The sequence below is a fragment of the Populus alba genome, chromosome 9 (assembly GCF_005239225.2).
Source record: "Populus alba chromosome 9, ASM523922v2, whole genome shotgun sequence".
Lineage (NCBI taxonomy): Eukaryota > Viridiplantae > Streptophyta > Magnoliopsida > Malpighiales > Salicaceae > Populus > Populus alba.
The window spans coordinates 2,415,613-2,439,313 of NC_133292.1; the positions used below are offsets into that span (position 1 = coordinate 2,415,613).

At 35.3% G+C, this 23,701-nt stretch overlaps 1 protein-coding gene across 3 annotated transcripts; it reads right to left on the reverse strand.

Moving 5' to 3' along the window:
• Positions 1-16: 16 nt before the first annotated feature.
• LOC118053868 (copper-transporting ATPase PAA1, chloroplastic) lies at positions 17-23,153 on the reverse strand. 3 transcript variants are annotated; one of them, XM_073411509.1, is made up of 17 exons: positions 22,646-23,153; positions 22,462-22,515; positions 22,082-22,235; positions 17,947-18,021; positions 17,799-17,833; positions 12,950-13,183; positions 12,554-12,652; positions 12,224-12,373; positions 11,546-11,692; positions 10,699-10,749; positions 10,429-10,601; positions 9,247-9,379; positions 6,731-6,831; positions 5,845-6,085; positions 4,788-4,991; positions 1,720-1,800; positions 17-777 (listed from the first exon to the last, which is right to left on the reverse strand). In XM_073411509.1, exons 1-17 carry the CDS (start codon positions 23,084-23,086, stop codon positions 523-525), a joined length of 2,628 nt encoding a protein of 875 aa, XP_073267610.1. In that variant the 5' UTR covers positions 23,087-23,153; the 3' UTR covers positions 17-522. The 3 variants fall into 3 exon arrangements, with proteins under 3 accessions (XP_073267610.1, XP_034921164.1, XP_034921163.1); XM_035065273.2 differs by having other exon boundaries at positions 6,731-6,828; positions 17,556-17,833; XM_035065272.2 differs by having other exon boundaries at positions 17,556-17,833.
• Positions 23,154-23,701: the final 548 nt, after the last annotated feature.

Below are 23,701 nucleotides of genomic sequence, written 5' to 3' on the forward strand. Positions count from 1 at the left end.
ATTCACGTTAACATAATTTAACCTCAAGAGCTGAATTTATTAGAGAGAGAAAAAAGGATTAAGTATGTTGTTAGTCAATAATGATGATGATGATAAAAGATAAAACGAAAAAAAAAGGGAAAGAATGATTTGGCTGTTTAAATATGTTATATTTATAATGTTATCAATTTCCATAGCTGTTGGAAGTAACTGCAGACGGTTTGGACCAAGAGCCATTACTGGAAATCGAAAGATGCTGCTTTTAAACCCAAGAGAAGTATCGTTGTCACTGCAACATTTCAATGTCACCGAAAGTGCTTCTATTCAGCTCAACTTCATCTTTCACGTTTCACGTTAATGAACATTTTCGCCACCAAGGTTGCTTTTCTCACATCTTTTCATCATTTGGTCACCAAAATCAATGTCATAATCTCTCCCAATTCCTTTTTTCTTCTAGTATTGCAATCTACCAACTCAAAATTACAATGCTCGTGTCAAGCATGAAGAATTACCATGGTTTGAGTCTCTGCACTTCTATCACGCCTACCTCCATCGAGAATCTGACCAAGGTGGTTTAATTTTCTCCTTCTGGTCCAAGAGAACAGAATCCAAATAAATCTTGGGGTCTGGAAATGCTCCACGGACCTTTTTCTGTTTGGAGGAGAATTTCAATCTCAGAAGCAATGAATTCATCATCACTCCAATAGAACTGAAACCCATGAGGGCTCCAGCAATTGACGGTGTCAGAATGGTCCCGGTTATTGGCAGTAACATTCCAGCTGCAATCGGAATTCCTACCTGCATGTAGTATACAAGCAGCATCAGAAAAAAAAAAACATTTAAGAAGAGCAACGTGAAAACTGCTTGATCCTATTGAAGTCATAGGAGATGCATAGAGATTCGCTAAGCTTGTTTAATTATGGGAAAAATTGCCAATTTGAGCTACAAGACCTTGGAAATAAATTTACCTCACAGTCAATGGATTCTATAATTTTGAAGGAATCAAAATACAAAAAAGAAAAGGTGAGGGTGTGTGCAGACAGTAGGCTGTGAAAGAGTTGAGCCAAAGAGTATGTTGTCCTCAACCTGGTGAGTGGGAAGGAGCTTCAGCTGAGTTTTAAGAAGTTAGCAAGGAATTCCACAGATGCAATCACACCGAATTGAGCAAGCAAAAATAGATATTTGCAGGTATGTACTAGGTCTTGGAGTTTAGCTTGAAAAGCAACAAAAGATTTTTAATTGCATCTGAGTAGAATTCTGGGATCAGGATAAGAAAGAAGTACATGATACGCAGGAGGTGGGGGTGAAAGTTTAATTTCGAAACGATGCAGATGCAGATATCTACTGTTTTTACACTCATTCAAAAACAGTGGGGAAAACAAGAAACTGAAAGGAACGGAAATAAAAAGAAAAAAGAAAAGTCTGACATGATCGAATAGCACATTCACAGAGATGAGCAACTTGAAAATCCCTAACTTGGACCTTGTGTGGCTGTGATAATCACAACAATCAGCAACAGGCATAAACATGCAACTGCTCGGCTTTTTCTACCATAGTTAATTATTAGGCTGAAATCAGCACACTTACAAAACACAGATAAACTTTAGAATTACTGTTCTCTCTTTCAAGGTGCATACTTCCAGGATCTGACATATGGCCCCTTTCCCCCGGAACTGCTATTATTATATATTTTTAGTACTGAAACATATGGCCATTGCTTGAATAAAGAACAAAACTTACGATGTTATATGCAAAAGCCCACCAAAGATTTTGCTTCACAGTTTTCATTGTTAGCCTGCTCAGCTCCAGTGCATCAAGCACCTGCCAAAAAAAATGATACTAGTCAATAACACAGCAGCACCAATAGGCTTATATATATACCGAGGTCAGACCAGCCAAGTCAAAATCTTTTCCAGCATCAGCTTAGAAAATCAAATTCTAATATTGGTTAGTCAAAGCAGTGCATGAAGACAATATAGCATGGAAAAGAAATGATGAAATTCAATATAGATCACATGACTGCTGCTTTGATCCAGACCAAGGTAAAGAAGTTACTGCTAAGGCTGTTTCTAGTCTTCTCAGTCCTACAGGGTTACCTGAGAATGCTGTAAGAGATCTAAGATTGAAATTGTAATATCATGTAAAGTAGCCCACCAGCACGAGATGGCATAGTTGACCAACAAATGTTGGATACAGACTGAACAAGGCAAGGACATGCAACTTACAGAGACATTCATTCTGTCAATTAATATGAGACATGGCAAGGCACAAAAATTGGATTGCATGCTGTTAAGCTGAACACAACACAATCAATCAGAACATGAAGTTGTGTTCAAAATAAAACTTTTCTATTTCAATATACTGAAATGGTAAATATATTTCCATGTTATAATGCTACGGCATCCTTTCTCAAGTGCATTCCCACATCTTTATCACCTTTTCACTTAGCATGATGCTCCCATCCTCCCCATTTTACGTCTCCCTGGAAAGTAATATGTCTTGGAACTTCCACTTGTAATAAACTTAAATGAGCATGAAGCTCATGATCTTCATTTCTCACTTTCTATTGTCAAATCATGCCACTTCTCAACAATGCCTCAATAAAAAGGTGCAAGGGTCCAGATGTGTCTGATAACTTGTAATTTTTCCTTTCATATATGGCTCATATTCCCAAGATTCAGTTTCTATATGCCCAATTTCACATGGAAAGCCAAGGTACTTTCTAAGTACCTTCTAAGAATTAGGCATTAATCCAGAAATGGTTCTCAATATCAAAACACAATATGCTTTAGGTGAGGTTTGCTTTTGGTTTAGATCAACCTAAGTTAAACATCATACACCTTAAAGTTCATAATATAGGACAGAAACCTCGCTAGGCATTACTCTCGATGTTCTTGTGATGTACTTTCTTTTATTCATTTTATCATATCTTTTTCAACTCTCTTTACTTTTTCCACTTACACATCAAATTCTTCCAGGATATCATGGTCTTGGACATAAAATTTAAAGTTAGAGTTTTTATTTTTAAGGGAAGATCAACCTTATGTTTCAATAATCAATGTAATATCTCAACTCTTTTACATTTATTTTGTAAACATTATTGAAAAATTGTATGAAGTAGAAAAATTCTTTATAGTTATATGAATTTATGGTCTTTATTTGCTAGATTAGTACAGGTGCATGGCGAATATTATTTGTTTTTGCTAATATATTGAAATTTATGTTAATTTGAGCTTTGAATGTTTTCAACCACTTTTATTAGATAAGAATCTTGTTATTTTGATTAAACAACGAGCAAGTGTTATCATGATTTTAATTTGGTAAGATTATTAAAATACACGAATTATTATAAATTTGCTAAAAATTGCTAAATGATTGGCAACATGTACAGTAGCCACAACAGGTATTTTACACCTGTCGTGATTTTAAACCATGGTTGTCCCGTTCTGTCCCTCCCATCAGCTCATTTAGGGAGAGAAACCCAGAAACTATATTTCATTAGAGCAAATATCTTTAATTGTAATTCTGGCAGAGTAATTTGCAATAAACAGTGAGCATCAGCAGGATACTCCGACATTGGAAAGGATGTGCTTCACTTGCAACCACATATTTTCTTTCTTTGTGCATAAAATATTCGCATATCACAACTCTGTGACTACAGTTGTGCTTGAGAACCAAATATTCAAAGGCTATCTGAAACAGGGATGGTAGAGGAGTAGAGCTACAAAAAACTGCTGTAATGTGAATTTCAATCACAGGCATAGATTCTTTATTTAGGCATTAAAGAGAAATGAAGAGTTCACATGTCGGCTCTTGGTGACTACAACAGTGCTTGAGAATGAAAGATGTGTAAGCTATAGGAAATAGAGATGGTAGAGCCATGAAAAACTGTATGCTGGGTTAAATGTCAAATGGTAACAAAGGTCTTATAGCTCTGACTTGAGAAAAGAGAATGCTTTGTTTGAGGCTATTTGATGGAGAATAACTGAAAAATTTGCAATATAATGCTGTCACACCATGACAACAAATATAACAGGAAAATTAGAGGCTATATTTTATTTTATAGTCTATCTTAATTATACAATCTACTTATTTTAGGCTGTTATAATCTTTAAGAGTATTAGGTGTTTTATTATGTTTATTATTTTATTATATTTGTTATTTTATTTAGGACTTGAATATACAAGGATACCTATCATCATGTTTAAGGATAGCTGAATTATTATTCAGAGTTGAAACTTCTTTCCTACAGTTGTTTTTCTCCTCTCTTTCTCTCCCTATCTCTTCTTACTCTACTCCTCTACCCCTTGCTTACCTCTTCTCATCCCCAATTCCTCTGTACAAAGGATATGGTGTTTATCTAGGAATTCACTATTATTACAGAACTTTCTCTAACTTCGTATAGTAATTATATTGCAAATCTTCCATTTATTCTCCATCACTATCTAATTAAACCTCTCATTTTGACTATCAGAAGGAACTTTTGGTATGTCTTCTACCATTTACATGCATTAGAAAAACTTAAAACTGTCCAGAATTTCAGAGTTGATATGGTAAAGGAGAATCATAATTAAAAGGCAGTGTTATGCAGAAGAACTACTACATCAAGGACAAAGATATAATTTTGGCAGCTACGAGTATGGATGGGGTCATGAGAGAAGGCAAAGCAAAGCACCTGGGTTCCATATCGCTATGTGTCTATGCTTAAAAATAAAACTGCCCCCTTATCTCCTTTTGGGACAAGCAGAAGAAGAGACAACATTTACTTCACAACCAAGGTTTAAGATTATCTACTTCTTTCAAATTACCTGTGACAACCTGTTGCCCATCAGCACAATGGAGGATACCTCACTGGCAGCTCCAACACCTTCTCCCATGGCAACTCCAACATGTGACTCAGCCAAGGCAGCTGCATCATTTATTCCATCACCAACCATGGCTACTATATTCTGATCCTTCTGAAGTTCACTGATGAACTTCTTCTTTTCATCTGGCTTAACTCCAGAAAGCACCTGCCATTCACAGCATGTTTTCAAAATCAGCAAGCAATGATGCATGATGTATTATTATTCATACTATCAGTTTTCTAACATCCTATAAAATCAAATAGACAGTCATATGATCAGTTCTTCAAGCCTGGTCTGTTGGTTTTTAGTTTATCCTCTTCCAGGAACCTCCAGTCTTGGTTTCGTATTCGAATGCTTGAAACTAAAACAACCATAGTTTGACATTTGAATGCTTGCATCTCCACCTCATGATGCTCAAGTGTCCTAAAATCCTAATGTGGTTGCTTAAAAATGAAGCATGTATAACACATGAAACATAAAGAATCTCAGCTTCCATCATGATTAGTGGAGATGCTGGTTTCTGTGAAAGGATTTTTGAGCTGCATATGTGAGTGTTAGCATTCATATGGTAACAAATCTCCTGCTCACAGCATGCATGCTTATATGAATTTTAATTTGGCATGTCTAAAGCAAAGGCATTCCCAAGGTAAATTATGACTGGCATCACATTGCCATGTCTCCTTGAAGCAAAAGCACAATTAGAGGCATAAGTGTTTCATGTCTCAGTCATTACAATTTCATAATGGAAAGAACTACGAAAAACTTCACAAACAAGATTCAAATATGAAAAAACTAGAATAAATTAATTAGATGATTTGGACATAATCTTCCAAAGCAGAAGCATCCTTTTTTTTCTTTTTTTAGTAGGATAGTGAATACCCAACTAAGTTCTAACACCTTTTGATTATATCAAACAAGTGAAAGTGGCAAATTCTATTCAGTAGTTGTTCAAGACAATTTGGTGTGCAACCTCTCACCCTTTATTTTAGCATATGAGAGAAAATTAAAGTTTTCTTACCTTCTCTTTTGGAATGCCAACAAGCGAAGCAACATGCTCAGCATTTTTCTTTCTGTCACCAGACAGCATGTACACATTTATTCCCTGACAGGACAAAGATTCAACAACTTGACGAGCATCTTCTCTAATCTGATCTTCAAAGTATATAAGTCCAGCAAGTTTATTATCTACTCCAACATACACAACAGACTGATTATTAATATCCTCCACTTCTTGAAATGGATTCTCACAAACACCATGTCTGCAGAAGCAAAATGTCTCATAGTTATAATTGTAATTTGTCAAAAATATCAGATATGTGTATCCCTCTATTGGAAGTGCAAGCATGCTAGATTTAAGTACTCCCATGGCTATTCACGCCTCATTTGCTTTTACCCAGGTGAACTTTAGAAAAAGCTTGTCACATGTAATAGAGGGTTTATCCTTTGAGAAAAATGTGATATAAATTATCAAGTAGCAAGGGATAAGGACATAAAATGGCATTATGCACGGTTGCTAGCTCATTGAAGTAGTCATGGTCAAGTTCAGAATATTGGGTCAAGGTCATTTGAATATACCATATTCGTGTTACTGGTATTTAATTTGAAATCATGGCAGAGGTGCTACCACAGTTTGTTGCATCAATAAAACTGTCCAGAATACCACAAACAACCTTTTCCTATCACAAATATTGTTTTTGCCATTCTTGAAATTTTATGAAGTACAATTAGACAGATATGAAATGTGGATAGCATATGGAATTGAAGCTGATATGACAATTTTCAAAGCGAGAGATAAAAATCAAGATCGCTACTATTTAGCACAACAACACACTATTTAGAATCGTAGACTTATCTTAACTTACAGGCTATGGTACTTTCTATAAAGCAAGGAATGAGTGAAATACCTTTGAATCCAATCTAGTGTTCCAACAGAAACCACCTTATTCTCAATGGTAGCTACAGCACCAGATCCAGGTTCCTCCATGAATGTTCCATCAGTCACCTGCTACAAATAGCTTTTCTATGAGAAATTTTGAAATACCTATGAAGCAAAATACATCATACCCCACCACAATTTCAATCTTGTATCCATATGCCTTGGCTGCACAGGGATATTTAATGGATATGCAAGGATAGGCCAAAAATAGGAAGACAACATTTTAGGGATCCAGAGAAGATTAAACTTTTTAACTTTCTTTTTTCTTCTTAACAAACATGGATAAAGCTTGTTTTAATGTCTGCAATTAACTACACATTTTACAGATGAAAAAAGGGCCAGAATATCTCTCTTCACTTCAATCTTTCCTCCTTCATAAAGGAATTTGTATCTTTGCTCTAATCTAAACAGAAGGGCTGGGATGTTCCAGAGGAATGATAATGGAACAGAAGAGATGAATGGTCTATTCAAGGCTATCTTGGCGAACATGGAATTCTCCAAAAGACTAAATGAGTGGATGACTTAGCTGAAAATGGTGTTTGCTGAAAAAAAGAACCAGCATCTTTTATTGAAGATGCACAATCCCTCATGTTCACAATGAATGTTCCTGAAGTGAAATTCTTCCAAAAGTACCTTACCAATCATATTTCGTTGAAAACATTAGTTTTGAATATCAAAAAATTATTTCAACTCAAAAGCTTAAACTATTAGATGAGGTCCTAATAATGATTTTATATTAAAGAATGGGATAGTGAGATTCTAACTCTTGATTGTTTGGTCATTAAAGATCTGATATTATATCAAAGAACTATCTCAACACAAAAACTTGAGCTATTAGATGAGATTTCAAGAATAATTTTATCTCTCTCTAACATCAAAGACACGTATAGATCCTTTTCAAGGAAAATGTTCCTCTGGAGGTCTTTGGTTGTTTTTTTGTTCATGATCATCAAAACTAATTGGAAATTAGATTCAAGAGCACTAGTATGTGTTTTTATTGGGTATTAAGAAACTAAAAAAGGCTACAAGCACCGCTATCTACCCCACTCATGAGTTAATTGTCACTATGGATGTCACTTTTCATGAAACCAAAGTATTTTATTCAAAGTCATTTCTTCCGAGGAAGATTAATAACACATGAAGCTTACTACTAATCCATGGAAGAAAATAGGAGATTGCAAGATGGCATATCATCAAACAAAAAACAAAGGCTGATGGAACAATTGAAAGGTTAAGCAAGGTTGGTTGTTATGGGATTCATTAAAACTTATGGAGCATATTATCAAGAGACATTTGCTCCTGTGGCTAAAATGAACTCTGTTAGAAATCTTCTATTTTGCATGAAATATACGATGGGAATTTGAACATGTTAGATGTCAAGAATGCCTTTTTCCATGGAGACTTGTGAAAGGCAGTATATATGAAATTCATATTGGCTTATGATGCTGCCGGACTTGTGGAAACTGAAGGTTCTGAACATTCAAATAGAGATCTGCCACAAATTGGAGGTTCCTAAGGCCCATTTCCCAGGAAGTTGAAGAAGAAAAAGGAGTTAAAGATGATCCCATGAAACTTTGAACTAATTTTACCAACAACCAACCATATTTAGAGCAAGCAATATCTTTGAATTTGTGATAAAGAGCCTGGTGTGAAACAAATAGAAAACATACAAGAACAATTTGAATGGTAGGAAGTAGAAGTTGAAAAGAGTGTTGGTAAAGAAGTTCATCAGGTGGAATTCTTACACACAAATTTGGAGCAATAGGCTCACCATCTTGATTTCATTGTTCATAAAAGCATTGCTTTTCAAGAAGTCAGTTTCACCATCCCATTAAAATTGTTGGTTGGATTTGAGTCTTGGCATTCAAATGGCACGAAGACCCATTGAAATTGTTGGATGGATTTGAAACTTGGCAATTCAAATGGCATGAAAACCCAGAAGGTAATTTAAAGTAGAGGAATGAAGAATGGAACACTTCTTACTATGCAATCCTAAGAAATTGTGGTATAATAAGGGAAGAATAATGGAAAATAAGTGGAAGATTTTCAAAATATGTCATGGGAATGATAGATATTACATTATCTTTAATTGTGTCAATTATTTGGAAAATCTAATCATGATTTTTAGCACTGATAGGACTTTTTACATGGTTTAAAATTTGTTCTGTTTCATGTTGTGTTATAGAGTTTCATTAGGGTTTTGGTGCCTATATAGGGGTGTGTATTATTATGTTCAATAGGCTAAACGATTGTTGACTAACGAGTCATCTTCTCTTTTTACCCTCTCTTCCTGTATATATTCACCTGCCCCTTTAATCCCCTTCTCATCCCTAATTTCTATCTCCTTTCTTGTCCTACATCACCTAGGTTCTCAAAACTGCCATTCTTGATGTATCCATATTGCTCTAACATGCACATCTCTTATTTGTTTCCATGCTTTCCAAGAACAATAACATCAAAAACTTCCACGAGATGCATATGTACCTTCACACTCGTACAGCTAGCAGCCTGCGCAGCTTCTACTATAGCTTTTCCAACCGGATGAATGGTATTTGATTCCACGCCTGCTGCTAACTTCAAAACTTCAACTTCAGACCACATAGCATTTGGCTTTAGTCTGCATCACAGCATGAAATTTTGAACTTCAAATGCACTAAAGCAATCAAATTTAGCATAATAATTTATGAAACTTTCATTGTTGGGTTAGCCATACGCTATGCATGTATCACCTTCCACAGATGTATCTAATAACTCAAGTTTCACACAATTAGGATTCTGGTGATTCTTACAGCCAAAAACTGTTAAAGGACCAAAATTAAAGATTTTGAGATTTAGTCTTTGAATTGGTTAATATGGTCAAATCAAAGATCACCAAAGGAGGAAGTTGAAATCGCTCACTCTTTCTATTGTACATCAATAAAGAGTTGCATAAGTGAAAAAAAAATAAAAAGATTCTTGGAATACTCGAAGCATAACCATTAACTCTTCAATTGGTTATAGCAGAATTCAACAGGAAAAATTACTTTAAATGTGCACAGAATTGAATGATAAGTAGTATTTCCGAGATCACTGAGTTTGACAGCTGGGAGACTGGCTGCAGTCAAGCAGATGCATTTGATTCACCAAGGAACAAACAACTTCTGCATGATGTTTGATTTGTTAATGAAACAGTTGAAAATGCATAACAACAGCTACTTAGAATGGGATCACAAAACTAAATCTGCAGTCTGCTACAATTGATACCAAGATCAAAAGTGGATGATACCAGTAATTGTTAAAAAAAGAAGAAAGAAAAGAAAAGAAAAGAAAAGAAAACCCTGAATTTGGTTCATTATATTCCAACATTGACATGAATAAGAGTATTTAAGCACAAAAAAATTGTTCATGCTTGTAAGGTCAAAACTGCTCAAACACATTTATCAATATACATAAACACAACCTTGAGGTTAAATCAATGAATATGATCACAGTTAAAAATAAAAATAAAAATAGAACATATAATCTACTACAGATTTTTCATGATGGAACTCTAACATACTAGCTGTGAATCAGAAATAAATCTCGTGTAAGTGTGAATTTGTTAAATTAACATCACAAGTGGAAAAAATATTGATCACAGGAATCAGATAATCTCTCAATATAAAGAAAACCTCTGCCACCACTTACTGTGAATCTGTAATTTCCATGCCTCCAAGAGAAACAACCTTTGTTACAACAGGTCTGCCAATTGTTAGGGTCCCTGTTTTGTCAAACACAACAGAATTCACCATTGAGAACTTCTCCAGAACATTTCCTCCACGCAAAAGCAGTCCTCTTGTTGCTCCCAGTGAAGTTCCAACCTGGAAAGAATGAAAAAATATTGAAGCCCGTGATCAATCAAAGTCCAACAATTAAATGTGAAAACATGATGAAACTGGGGTACTCCAAGGAAGATACCAGTACAGCAGTGGGTGTGGCCAAGCCAAGTGCACATGGACAAGCTACAACCTGCATTCAAGATACACATGCTCACTATTGCATGGAATAGAACAGGCAGAAGAGCAAAGCATTCCAACACCATGGAATCAATAAGAGATTAAAAACTCTTTCTATTTTAATGAAATAATCAAAAAGACTTTTCTATGGAAACTCCTAGATTGCAAGTTGAAATGAAAGACAAGGTTGGCAGTCAAAGTGTTGACAAAAGTTGTGCTATGCTGTAATTGAGTATCCATAGTGCACAAATGTATCATGATATTTGACTACCAAAGTGATTTGTATCTACAGTCACAATCATCATATCAATTTTATTTTATGTAAACATTGAAAGCATGGTCCTTTGATCTTTTTGAAATCAAATCTTTGGATACCATCCTTGGCATCGTTATAAATAATATCTCCATCAGCGAGACAAGGAACACATTATGAGCAATGTCTTCTCACTTTTCATTGGGTAAAATAGTTTACTCATTCTCCATGGCATAAATCATTGTTTTTTATTTGAGGAGGATTGGTGTAATATTCGGTAAAAAATTCAGACTCCAAGCATTTTCTTTGATAGAGTTTGTTATGTATATGTCTGGACAAATGCCCTGTTCAAACCTTAATAACCAAAGCCATAATAAAATGCAAGGAAGTGACTTGAGAGGAAATTGAAACCAGTGGAAACCCCAAGAGAAGCGAAACAGAATTTGTTCAACCAAACATAAAATAATTATTATACAAATGGGCCAAACATGGGTAACTATGTTATGTGATAGCCATGAGAAGAATATAGAGCTCTTATAAAGGGTTTATTGCTTACCAAAACACTGCAAGACAGCTGTAGAGCTAGAGAAACTGGATTTCCTTGGTTCAAAGCTGCAGGTAGAATACGTGTCCCAAACATGCTCCAGAACATAAATGTAGCTGCTGAGATTGCCATTACTCCATAAGTAAAGTGGCCAGAAACCTGCCAAAATGAAGAAAATAAAAGGAGAGTGAAGTTCCCGTGAATGCCTACATGCACACAAACACATCTCAAACTCATGTATGCTTTTGGTACAAAAACTAAGGCAAGGATTAGGGGAAAGGGGGGCGGGGGTAAAGAAAAAGCATCACGACCAACAATAATCTTAGAATTGGATAATAGAGAAAGATTAATAAAAACAACACGTGCAAATTAGTATCAAGCTTAAAAATACTCATATTAATTAATCCGACATGTGCATGAATGTTTCAAAAACCAAGTTTGTTTTTGAGATCAGTTGACCATAAAGATGAACCTCCCTCCAAAATTTGCACTAAGTCCTCCTGGGCTAGCGAAGATAGAGCGCGTTTTGTTAGAGTAGGAATAAGGGCGAATAAGACCTATATATGAGCATGACCGAGAAAAAACCCAGACAACCATGTACACATAAGCGGGAGTGTCAGCTTACCCAGAAACAGTGAATGCCAACATAGCAAAATATAACAAGAGTAAATGAAGATGCAGAAAAGAAACCTTGTCAGCCAACCGTTGTACTGGAGCTTCCCTGCTCTGTGCTTCTTCTACTAAACGGACAATGTCTCCCATGGCAGTCTCACCCCCTGGTCTTTTCACTTCAATTGTAAGACTTCCATTGAGATTTATACTTCCAGCTGATACTTGACTCTAGAGCATACAAAAATAACTCTGTTATTAGTAATATCAAAGCAGGTTCCACTGCTATAATTAATGTAGCGCAGGAATGGTGGGTGCATTTCTGAAACGAATCATCATGCAAATGCACAGCACTGCTACATGACACTGTCAGAGAATACACATTAGTTGCATATAACTGGAGAATAATACCCCAGGTAGTTTGGTAACTGGCAATGGCTCCCCTGTGAAACTTGACTCATCAATGGTGCTTCTGCCAGCTCTGACTGTTCCATCTGCTGGAACACGATCCTAAAACAACAAAAGAATGCGTGTCAGGGGGGTCACATGGCAAATATGTGACCGCAAGTAACAAGTATCTCAAACTTTGTGCCACCATTGAGAAGCCAAGGGAAATGGAGGGAAAAAGAAAAAAAGCTTAATGAAAAGCAAGACATGTGTCATAGAAGTAGTATCTAACGAAGGCAAATCTATGAAAGAGCAGGTTATTAAACAAGACTTTTAATGTGGTAACTCATTAAATAAGACAATTATTATTAATATTAAAGCTGCAGGTGATATATGAACAAAAATGGAGCCTTTACTTACTCCAGGTAGGACAACAATTTGGTCTCCGATAGAAAGGCTGCTGCAAGGAACTTCAACAATTGAGCCCAGGTCTGTTGCATCACCATTGACCACAAGACGAGCTTTTGTAGGTAAAACACTTAGAAGTCCAGTCATATCACTGGCTGCTTTAATTTTAGCTCTCTGTTCAAGATTCCTTCCTAGCAAGACAAATGCTATTAACATAATCGGTTCCTCAAAGAATGCCTTCCAACCCTGTTTATCAAAGAAACCATTAACATGATTAAAGTGTCAGCAGATAGTTTCTTAATAGACTAATCATCCACTTTAAATGCATGCATGCTGTTTCTTAGAAAGTAAAATAAATATTACGGACTTCAGTTAGGCCCAGGAATAGAAAAATCGAAAGCTTAACAGAAGAATCAGTTAATAAACATATCCCATGACTTGTAGTAATATCTCATCTACACAAGTTCAGCGAATATGCCTTCTTAAAAGTATATCTTAAAACATGATTTAGATGTTCAACTAGACCATGCATCTAAAATCATTTCTTACTGTTTGTTTGCATATAAAAATCAGGTTCCTGTTGACTTGTGTGTTGATCCAAAATGAGAATATCAGAATGTACATGTTTCAGAACAAAATGCAAGAAGATAGTAGTAAATTGATTCGAGAACAATCAACCAGCAATTTGAAGAGAATATAATGCAGAACAACTAACTGCGAATTTGAGTTAGAAAAATGCCCTACATTTCAGAGTCACAAGTTTACCATTTGGTAAGGAAAACAAAATATAGCAAGAACTTGTTTTGCACATATATTACATTCTATTTGAGATGCAATACGCAAAAGAACCTCAGCAACCCTTTGTGATCATGTAGGGATATGTAAAAACTGAGCTATCTCATTATTTGACCAGTTGACTGCACATTTCTTATCAATGTTAAGGCTTTCTAGATAGTCTGCAACTCTACATTGTTATGATATGCTTTGTTATCCCATTGAAGTGGATGGGTACAGCAGGCTATCCCTTATTGAACTTCTAGAGAAGAAATGTAGTGAAGACTGCTGTCTAGTTGCAAAAGACCCCCTTTTTTCTCCATTGAAACCACGCGGGTGTGCAGAGAGAGAAGCAACATTGCACTGAGAAGTGGAAATGATGAACAAGCTCACCAATAATGTCAGAACTTTTTATATTTGTATAAAATTTCTTAATCAATATGTTCTAGAACTGGATCCCCGAATGTAATATATCCAAAATTTTAATTAATTACCTCACTCAAGGCACATCAAGTCCTAATGCCATCAGGTTCATTATACAGTTTTAGAAAAAACTACATCATTGACCTATGTTACGCCACGAGGATCAAATTTTTTTTGAACATACAAAGAAAAATCCAGGTATTGCCAACATTTTTCTAGTAAAAAAAAAAAAAAACCATTTAAACCATGTCAAGGTTGATCTAATGTGACCTGATAAGTCCAAAGATAATCTAGACAACCAATAAAAACATAGTTTGATTCACAAAAATTCAGGAAAATCTTTTTAAAAAAATAATATTGAAACGGAAGCATATTGAATCGATCTAGGCCAACCTGAGTTAACTGTCAAATCCGTCACTCAGATCATAAGACTATGATAACCTCATAAAAACAAATTATAAAACTCAATTTTCAATATTCATTGTTAAAGGTTGAAAATGAAGAAAAAAATCATCTAAAAACAAGACACAATAAAACGATCTAAGTCTACTCGTGTTAATTTACAAAACACGTGACTCGAGTCATAAGACTAGGATAACTTCATAGAAAGCAAAATAAAATAAATTATGAAACCTAATTTATAATCAATTCACTGCTAAATGATGAAATTAAAAAACTCCAATTAAAAAAGACAAAAAAACTCGAGTCAACTAAGTTAACCCGTTAAACCCATGTCGAGTCATGAGACCAAAATAACCTCATAGAATGCAAACTCAAATAAATCATAAAGCTTAATTCTCAATCAACCTAATGTTAGGATGAAATTGAAAAAAAAAAAATTATCAATTAAAAAAAGACAAAAAACTCGAGTCAACCAGTCAAACTCGTGACATGGGTTATTAGACCAAGCTAACCACGTATAAAGCAAACCACAATAAATTATAAAATCCAATTTCCAATAAACTAAATATTGAAGCACAAAATTAAAAAAAAGAAATATAGATTCAGCGAAAACAAAAACAAAGACAAAAAAAAAAAACTATTGAAATGACTAGTGTTTTGTGAGGTGGTACGCTGTAAAAGCACCATCTCTTTTAGTTTATACTACAAAATAATTGCTTTAAATTAAGTGTCCTTTCTTAATAAGAAATTTTCATTTTGTTAGATTTGGATGCTTTTGTAGGCAAGGTCAGATGCATACTTCAAGTCAAGTCTAGGGCATCTAAAAGAGTAGTTTCTAATTCCTTGTTGGATAGGGGTTTAACTAGGATTAAATGTTACTGAAATATAAAAATATTTGGACAGGTTATTAAAGCTTAACCCCAAACATAGGGCCGGTTAGATTAATGAGGGATAAGGCTACCACCACCAACTCAGTGCTGTCACTTTCATCATCACTTCCAACAGTAGTGCCACCACTGCTTCCACCACAGTAGTACTGCTGTCATTTCAACACCATACAACCATAGTTTCATAATAAAACATTTCACGCATTTAGCACTCTCAATTAACTTTCACAACTTTAGTCCTCAAAATTCACTCCCTTAATATATATTGCTGTAGCATTATGCCCCTTGTTATATAACCTCAAACCAAATGGTATTTTCTGTGGGTCCAAGCTAGTCTTAGATTTACTTTCGGTGATCTGGCAAACCCTTGCCTATGCAATTTTATTGTGATCACAAGCCAATAACATTACACACCCTAACAATGTATATTGTTTTTCTAGCCTTGTCTCCTAGGCAAACCAAAAGCATGTTACATACCTGATTCTGTGCCAGCAAGACAATTATCTCAGCTGCTAAATAGCCATTATTTTCTTATCAAAATTTATCAATTTCATTCCCAGTGCAAAAGAAAAACCCTAAATCCCTTATTATACTTTATATCCTAAATCTCTTATTTATATTGAGTACATTATCTATAGGGAAGCTATATATTGAGGACATATTATTCAAATTTCATTCTCAATTAGCGGTGGTTCAATAGCCCAGCTTAAAATTCAATAGAGGGAAGAACTGTGAATGTAGCTACTAAAATAAAATTCCCAGGGCTCAAGTGTGATAGTTGATGCCTTGGCATCCCATCCATTCAAATGAGCACTTTGAATAGTCCAAGTACCCTTGTGCCACAGAATCATATTCTATGGATAAAGAAACAACCATTTTCCCACCAGAGCATTGCTTTTGAGTTGAGTGAAGCCTCAAGAACCCTTCACTCCTGGGATTACTTAAACCTCCCAACTCATCTGGTCATCATTTAGCCTTCTCCTATGCCATACAAAATTCCTCCTAATTCTCTTCATCAAACAGCCATAAAGACTGGAATCTTAAACAGTGACAAGTAATACAAAACAATACTAGATAAGGTTGTGACTGAATAAAAGTAACCTGACCCCCAGTGACAGAATCACCTTCCCGACAGTCCAATCTCTTATAGACTCAATAATCAGATCCTGAAAAGAAACAGGTGCAGCTAGCAAACTCACCCAAGGAACCCTCCAAAAGGGATCCCAGAATGCTCCACTGCCCACTCCAAAATCCACAACTGGCATGGCTAGCAAACTCACCCACAAAATCCTGTGCCAGATATAATCTTGCCACTCTGCTCTTAAACATGTCAAGTATTCTTTTTGAAAATGCATCAAAAACCTGCAAAATCATCAGCACGTCCTCAAAACATCCTCCAAGAGAAGGATGGTATTATCTACAAATCGCAAGTGCGAAATATTTGCTTCCTCCACTCCCAATTGCAAGCCTTTCACAAACTCTTTCTCCGCCTATCTGTCAACTGTCCGAGTAAAAGTGTCCTGCACTACTTGTGAACAGCTAGTAATAATTTTACAGTCCTTTTATAGAAGTCAAACTTGACTCTTCATTGCTTTACTAGGTAAGCAGACATTTCAAGACACCTCAAGCCTGCACATAGTTTACGCTTAGAAAATAAAAGGGGGGCAATGTTTCTTTCAATAAAACAATTTAAAATGCTTTCCTGATAACTTACTTATGGATCCAAGAACTCTAGGGTTTTGATTTGTGGATAATGCTATTCATTCATTAGCTTAGCACTACATCCATGGAGAGAAATATTTAGCATCACCAAACTTCTATAAGTCATATCTCAATTTCAAGAAAGGTTTAAAACAAAAGGAGATATCTGAGAAGACAAAAAGAAAAAAGAAACTAAACTGCATATACTCTTTACACTAGAATGAAAAATTTTCACTACCTTCCAAGCCACCTACTTAACACCGCAACATAGTTCTAGATAAAACTAGACATGCAACAAGTCATATGTCATGAAGCACATAAAGTCAAAAGCTTAATGAGCAGCCCACATGGCTTTCCCATTAGAAAAATAAAGACAACAATTGAATCCCAAATGAAACTAGAACTGTATAAGAATAGAGAATATGACTCACCAGCTTTGGTACTAATGCAGCTATCGAGCTAACAGAAAATGACGATAATGCCCCAAGACCTACTAAAGTGTTCATATTTGGAGCCCCCTTAAAAAGGCTTTTAACACCATCATGAATAAGTTGTCGTCCAGGACCAAGCAATGTAAACAAAGACAGAGATAGATGGAATCCTACAGAATGAAATACATGGATCCATGAAGCCTTAGTGGCAAAAATATGAGAAACATGGCCAAGGAGGCATACAGCACAGAGAGTCCAAGAGACAGCAAGCTGATGACCTACAAAAAAAAAAAGAGCATTTAGAAAGATTTATGCATGGCTGGATAATCACTATATAAAGCTTTTAACATAATTATTTAATCTAACCAGTAAGGTGTATGAGGATATGTACCACTTTCTTTTAGGCGATCTCGCTTTTCATCCATTTTCTTTTCAAAAACTTTGAAGACATTATCCCTTCCTTCATCTGTACAGAAGCAACCATCAAAGCCACAAGGATGTTAAGCGTATTCCACAACAAGGGTAGAAACACGTTAAGAAAATGAATAACAAAACTAATCCTCATAGTAGAGATTGAAGGCTATTGAAATTAATTGAGTATGATACATGAAGCTCAGAGGTGGCATAAAAATTTGGTCCCTTGAAAAATAGTACCAAAGTATGGAACCCCGAACAGGTTTCATCAAATTGGACCTAAAAGGCAACAAGGTAGAAGATGTAGGATACATTGCTAATCAATATGAAAAAGATTTGTTAATAAATTTAGAACCAGAAGAAAAAAAGAAGCCCAGAAAAGGACTAGTGCACCCTGTACAAACGAAGAACAAAACAGAGCACCTAAACTGAAGTAAAAATATGCTAAAGAAGCAGATTCTTATCCTCAAGCATCAAACGACAGTTGAAAGAAACCCCTAAAAACCACATTACTGGATCTACAAACCCACAGAGCAATTAACTCAATAGAATCATATTATAGTTTACTGGTACTTCCTTGTAAGTATATTTCCCTTCAGAAGATCTCACATTTCTCTCTAACTACAGCCTCAAAGAATAAAGAACATCGAGCAACTTTACAACCCAAACCAGACACCCCATTCAAATAAACTAGCACAAAATGAACCAGATCAATTGATGATAGAAAAAGTCTCCCATACAGCCACCGAACAACAACTGAGTAACTGAACAACTAATTCTGCAGAGTTGTAAACATATTACAATGGCCTTTGTCCACACCAAAAGAGGAAATAGGAAAAGCAGTCTGCCACACAGATCTTCCATTGGAACATGCTGCCTTCATAACTACAATACACAGAAGGTTTAACCTCAAAGCAACCATTTTCTGTTCAGCCACTAATATAGCATATCTTCCCTAAGGCAGCACAACAGTGATAAATGGCACTGGAAGTATCCACCAGAGCCATTGCACAAGACATGCTATACTGCAAGGTATAATATTGTCTCCATTACCCTAGATAAATTTGGCAAGGATATTGATTTTCCAAGTATTTAAAGTATTTTTACATGGTATGTATTTTTAGCAAGAGAGTGGATGTGGCACAGTTTCTATTGAATTCGTAAAGCATAAACCAACAAATTAAAGGGTCTCTAAAAAATCATATTGTATCTGAAATGATAGAGAAGAAATACTTAGCATCCTAATCTTGAGTTAAGAAGATGCAATCAACTAAAACCACATTAACATAGCAATCAACAAGAAGGAGTAATCTTAAGATGAAACTGTCATGTTGATTAAGAGAAATCCTAGTTCAAAAACATCTAAAAATTAGAAGTTGAATATTACAAGCTGTTTAAAACAAAATTGAACTTGAGGGGAGGAATATATAGAAATTATGGTTAGTAGTTGTAACAAATTTATGTTCTAACAACTCTAGAAATCCATTTATTTGTTTAGAAAGTTTGTCTACGACTGTAAGCAAATACTATTCGAGATCTCATTTTCTGGTCATGGTTACAAAAATCAGTCTGCCAAAATCAGTTAATCTTAGAGCAATTCCCTACTGTGCCATCTTCGATCAGGAAACAGTGAATAGTAACGAAAGATTCAGATTCCTAGATTTTTGCCACATTCAACATCAACAACCATCAAGGATTATTTGCTTGTTTTGAGGGTCAGTCATAAATGTATTTACAAACAAGTATGATAAAAGAGAGATGGTCACTCAAAATTTTACTACTATACACAGTAGAATCTAGACATGGCAGCAGCAGGACAAACTCTCTCACTAACCCAGCAATCTAGATCACATGCTCAAAAACAAATGATGAAGGGGAATTCAAGGAGCTCTTTACAAGGCTACACTAAATTTCAAAGTAATGCTTTCATTGGCTATAATGTAAAACAGCATTTTCATAAACTATAAACCAATTAAATAGAATGAGAGGCTAACACCTGTCATTTAACAATGCAGAATAGCTAAAAAACAGCATATTCACAAACTACAAACTATTTGAGATTGAGGCTGTCCACTTTTCTGAAAATCTGTTAATGTTCTTAAAAACGTAATCTGAACAAAGATGAAATGCTTGCCTACTGAGTCTTATATAGAAGAATTGGTAAAACTTTCTATTCTAAACAACCCAGAGGAAGAATAATAAAACTCTTCCAAATCTCAGTGACTCTAAGGCTGACAAGAAAAGAAAAAAAAAAAGTTTTTAAAAGCAAAGAGGAGAAAGAAGATTACTCAACAAAAGATTGTCACGGAAAACTGTGGAAGATTCATTAGCAAATGATTATGAATACAAAAAACTGAAAATAGAACAAAACATGACCACAATTATTCTGTACAAGATAACGTCTAAGAGTTGCTTGAGAACAGAAATCAACCAAAATCATCTGGACAGCACAAAAAGGTAACTTTCTGACAACTGTTAGTAAGAAACATCATTCGATTGACCATATGACAGGAGATGCCACTCTTCTTAAGAATACAATCAGTGCACTAATAACTCTACAGTCCGTATAGCTGATGGGTCTTCCTCCAAGTTAAGGGAATAGGCCTGAGCAGACTCTCAAGAAGATCCTAAACTCTATCCTCCATGTCCCTAACCTAGACTTTGCAACCTACTCTCAATCAGCAAATTGACTCGTGATCTAAATTGTGTTGCTAAATTCTTTCCTCATTTGTGTATATTTCAGGATCTGGATACGGGGAAGAAGATTGGCAGTGCTAAGATGTGTTCTGGGCTCTATCTCCTCAAAAGTGAGATTCCTCTAAGAAGGCAAACTCAAAACATGACCACTGCTCTTTCTCTTAAACACGAATACAATAAACCTTTATAAATGAATATCCTAGTTTCCTGATGTTAGTTAAAGCAGTGACAAATTCAGATTGTGCAATAGCAAATCCTCCAAACAAATGGCTCTCCAGCACCAGTGCTTTTCTCTCTTCAAAAATCCACCACAAGCTGTCAAGACTCGCCTATTGAAGGAAGAAATCATAATATTAATAAACACTTTTACGCGTGTCGTTTCTCATCCACTGTAGTGGAGAAGATTTCTGTAAGATTCTTCTCAAGCAAGCAAGTCACTATGAAATTGAAAACTCAATGAGTTAGGAACATACCATAAAGAATTATGGTCGCTCTCACAAGAAATCTTTAGCTTTTCTACAATGAAATATCTCCTTCAGTAGCTTCCTGACCTGCCACTAGCCCACCAAACTTCACATGAATCACACTGAAACTCAGGATGTATGGGGAGTGTCACCCTGGTTAAGATTTAAGAAGGTGTTTGGGGGTGTAGTTGCGGTTGCTTTTCAAAGTACTTTTCGCTCGGAAAAACATTAAAATAATGTTTTTTTGTTCTTTTAAATTTATTTTTGACATCAAAACGATCCAAAAACACTAAAAAGCAAATAATTTGAAGCAAAAAAAAAATCAAATTTTGATGAAGAGTAGGTTGAAACTCACTTCCAAACACCCCCTTAGAGGTCTTCTTCCTGCACTATTCAAGCATCCTCTAGCTGGTATGCTAAGTTTAGTCCTACATTAATTTGGGAAGCTACTTTATAGTCCTTGGTTTAGTTTTTATCGTACAAATGGGCAATTGATTGTTTCAAAGAGTGGAATGTTCAGCGTACACTTTTTTGCAGTTTTAACACTAAGAAGAAAAATTAATTTAATATCCTTTACTTCTTGTCATGTTTCCTGATTCCTCACATATTTCTTTGATGTTTTTTTTTTTAAAAAAAAAAAATTGCACTCTTGTTATTCCTGCCAAAGGTAAACTCTCTTTAGTCATCTTGAGCACTTGGGTGATACCAAAACACAGAACATATTTTCATAAATTATACCACTATCAGAATCTCAAATGCCATACACAAGCATATGAGCATTATGGCAAAATTAAAGTATAGTAGGTAATCTAATAGTTAACAACATTGACTAATTATTAACAATCATAAAATGCACGAACAGGGCAAAGTACACATATTCAATAGTTCTTTTCACATTTCAACTAGAGGGAGGAGCGTAATCACAACAATGATGGTGATGAGAAGGTTTACCTCGAAGGTTCGATATGAAACCACAACTGGTCAGATGCTTTGCAAGTGCCTCACCCAGTTGTTTCTGCCAGTTGGGCACAACTTTTGCTTCAGTTACTGGCCGCACTATTGCAGTCTCCGTAGCAAGATTGACACTAGCAGAAAATACTTGTGACTGTTCATCAAACAACATAGATGGTGATTACATAATCAGAGCACAAGCTACAGAACAAATTAAAAGCAGAAAATGAATTCATTGATTCTTTTGCGCTTTGTTTCTCAGATATTTCAAAAATAAGGTACAATTATTAGTCACATTCTTAGGTTTGCGGTAAGCAAATGAAGCACCAAAAAATAATTTCATTGTCAAATAAATTAAATAAAAGAAAAGGATATCTTACTTGACTTTCAAGAATTCTCTTCACACTAGCTGCACATCCCCCGCATGTCATTCCCTGCATCACAGCCGTGGCGTTTTAGCTTTTTTTTTTTATATAGATAATTTCTAAAATTATTTAATGATAATTGAAAAAATAATTTACAATAAAAAAACAAAAAAGCCAGAGTCTGTTTTAGACTTCTTACCCCAACATCGAGTATTATAACATCCGGCGACAGCTCTGGAGCCTCCTCCGCGCCGACCGCTTCCGCAACCGAATTTGACTCCGCGTCTCCGCCATTAGACCCACCACCTCCGCCGCCGCCGCCAAACTCGCCGCCGCCGCCGCCGCCAAACTCGCCGCCGCCGCCGCCGGACGTGGTACCGAAAGACGCCGCAGAGCTGGAAACGCACTCCAAACGGAGGCGTACCAGTGGCACACCCGCCCTCAAGCCTTTCAAAGAATGAGAAGAAGGAAGTAAGTCGTTGTTGCGGGAGTAGATGGAGCTGAGTCGGCGAGTGACGAGTTGAGTCGAGGAGATGCGGAGTAAGGAACGGGTGGTGTTGGTGGTGGAATGACGGTTAAGGGCTTTAGATAGAATGAAGAGAGGCACTGTCGTCGCCGAGATAGCCACCGCAGACTCCATTTTTTTTTAACAAATCCTCTCTAATCTTCTCTTGTCTTTGTGTATCTGTATTTATATATGTATATAAATTATAAATTACTATATAGTTCATCTCCGCATTTTTCTTATTATTGTTTTGGATTAATTACATACAAAACCTCTAATTTACTCTTTTTTATTATTTTTTTCACTGTGCCACTTTAACTCCGTTTGATAATATTTACATCTCCCCACCTTCACAGAAAAAAAAAATTCAATGAAAAAATCAAATTATTTATAAGATTTTTATTATATTTTATTTAATAAATAAAAATTCCTCGCAAATATAATAATTTTATCATTAAATATATAATTACTACTTTTCTATCAAACTAATAATAAAAATTTATTAAAAATTACAAAGAGTTAAAACTTTCATAGTGATATTTCATCAAACATCTTATTTGCTATACAAAATCATTTTTATAATTGAATTTGTCACTCTATTCTCTCATTTGACATTAAGTGATTTATTATTTGAAAATATAATTATGATTATTTTTCAAAGTATTTTCATACTAAAATACATTAAAATGATATATTTTTTAATTATTTTTAAAATCAGTACATCAAAATAATTTAAAACATATAAAAAAT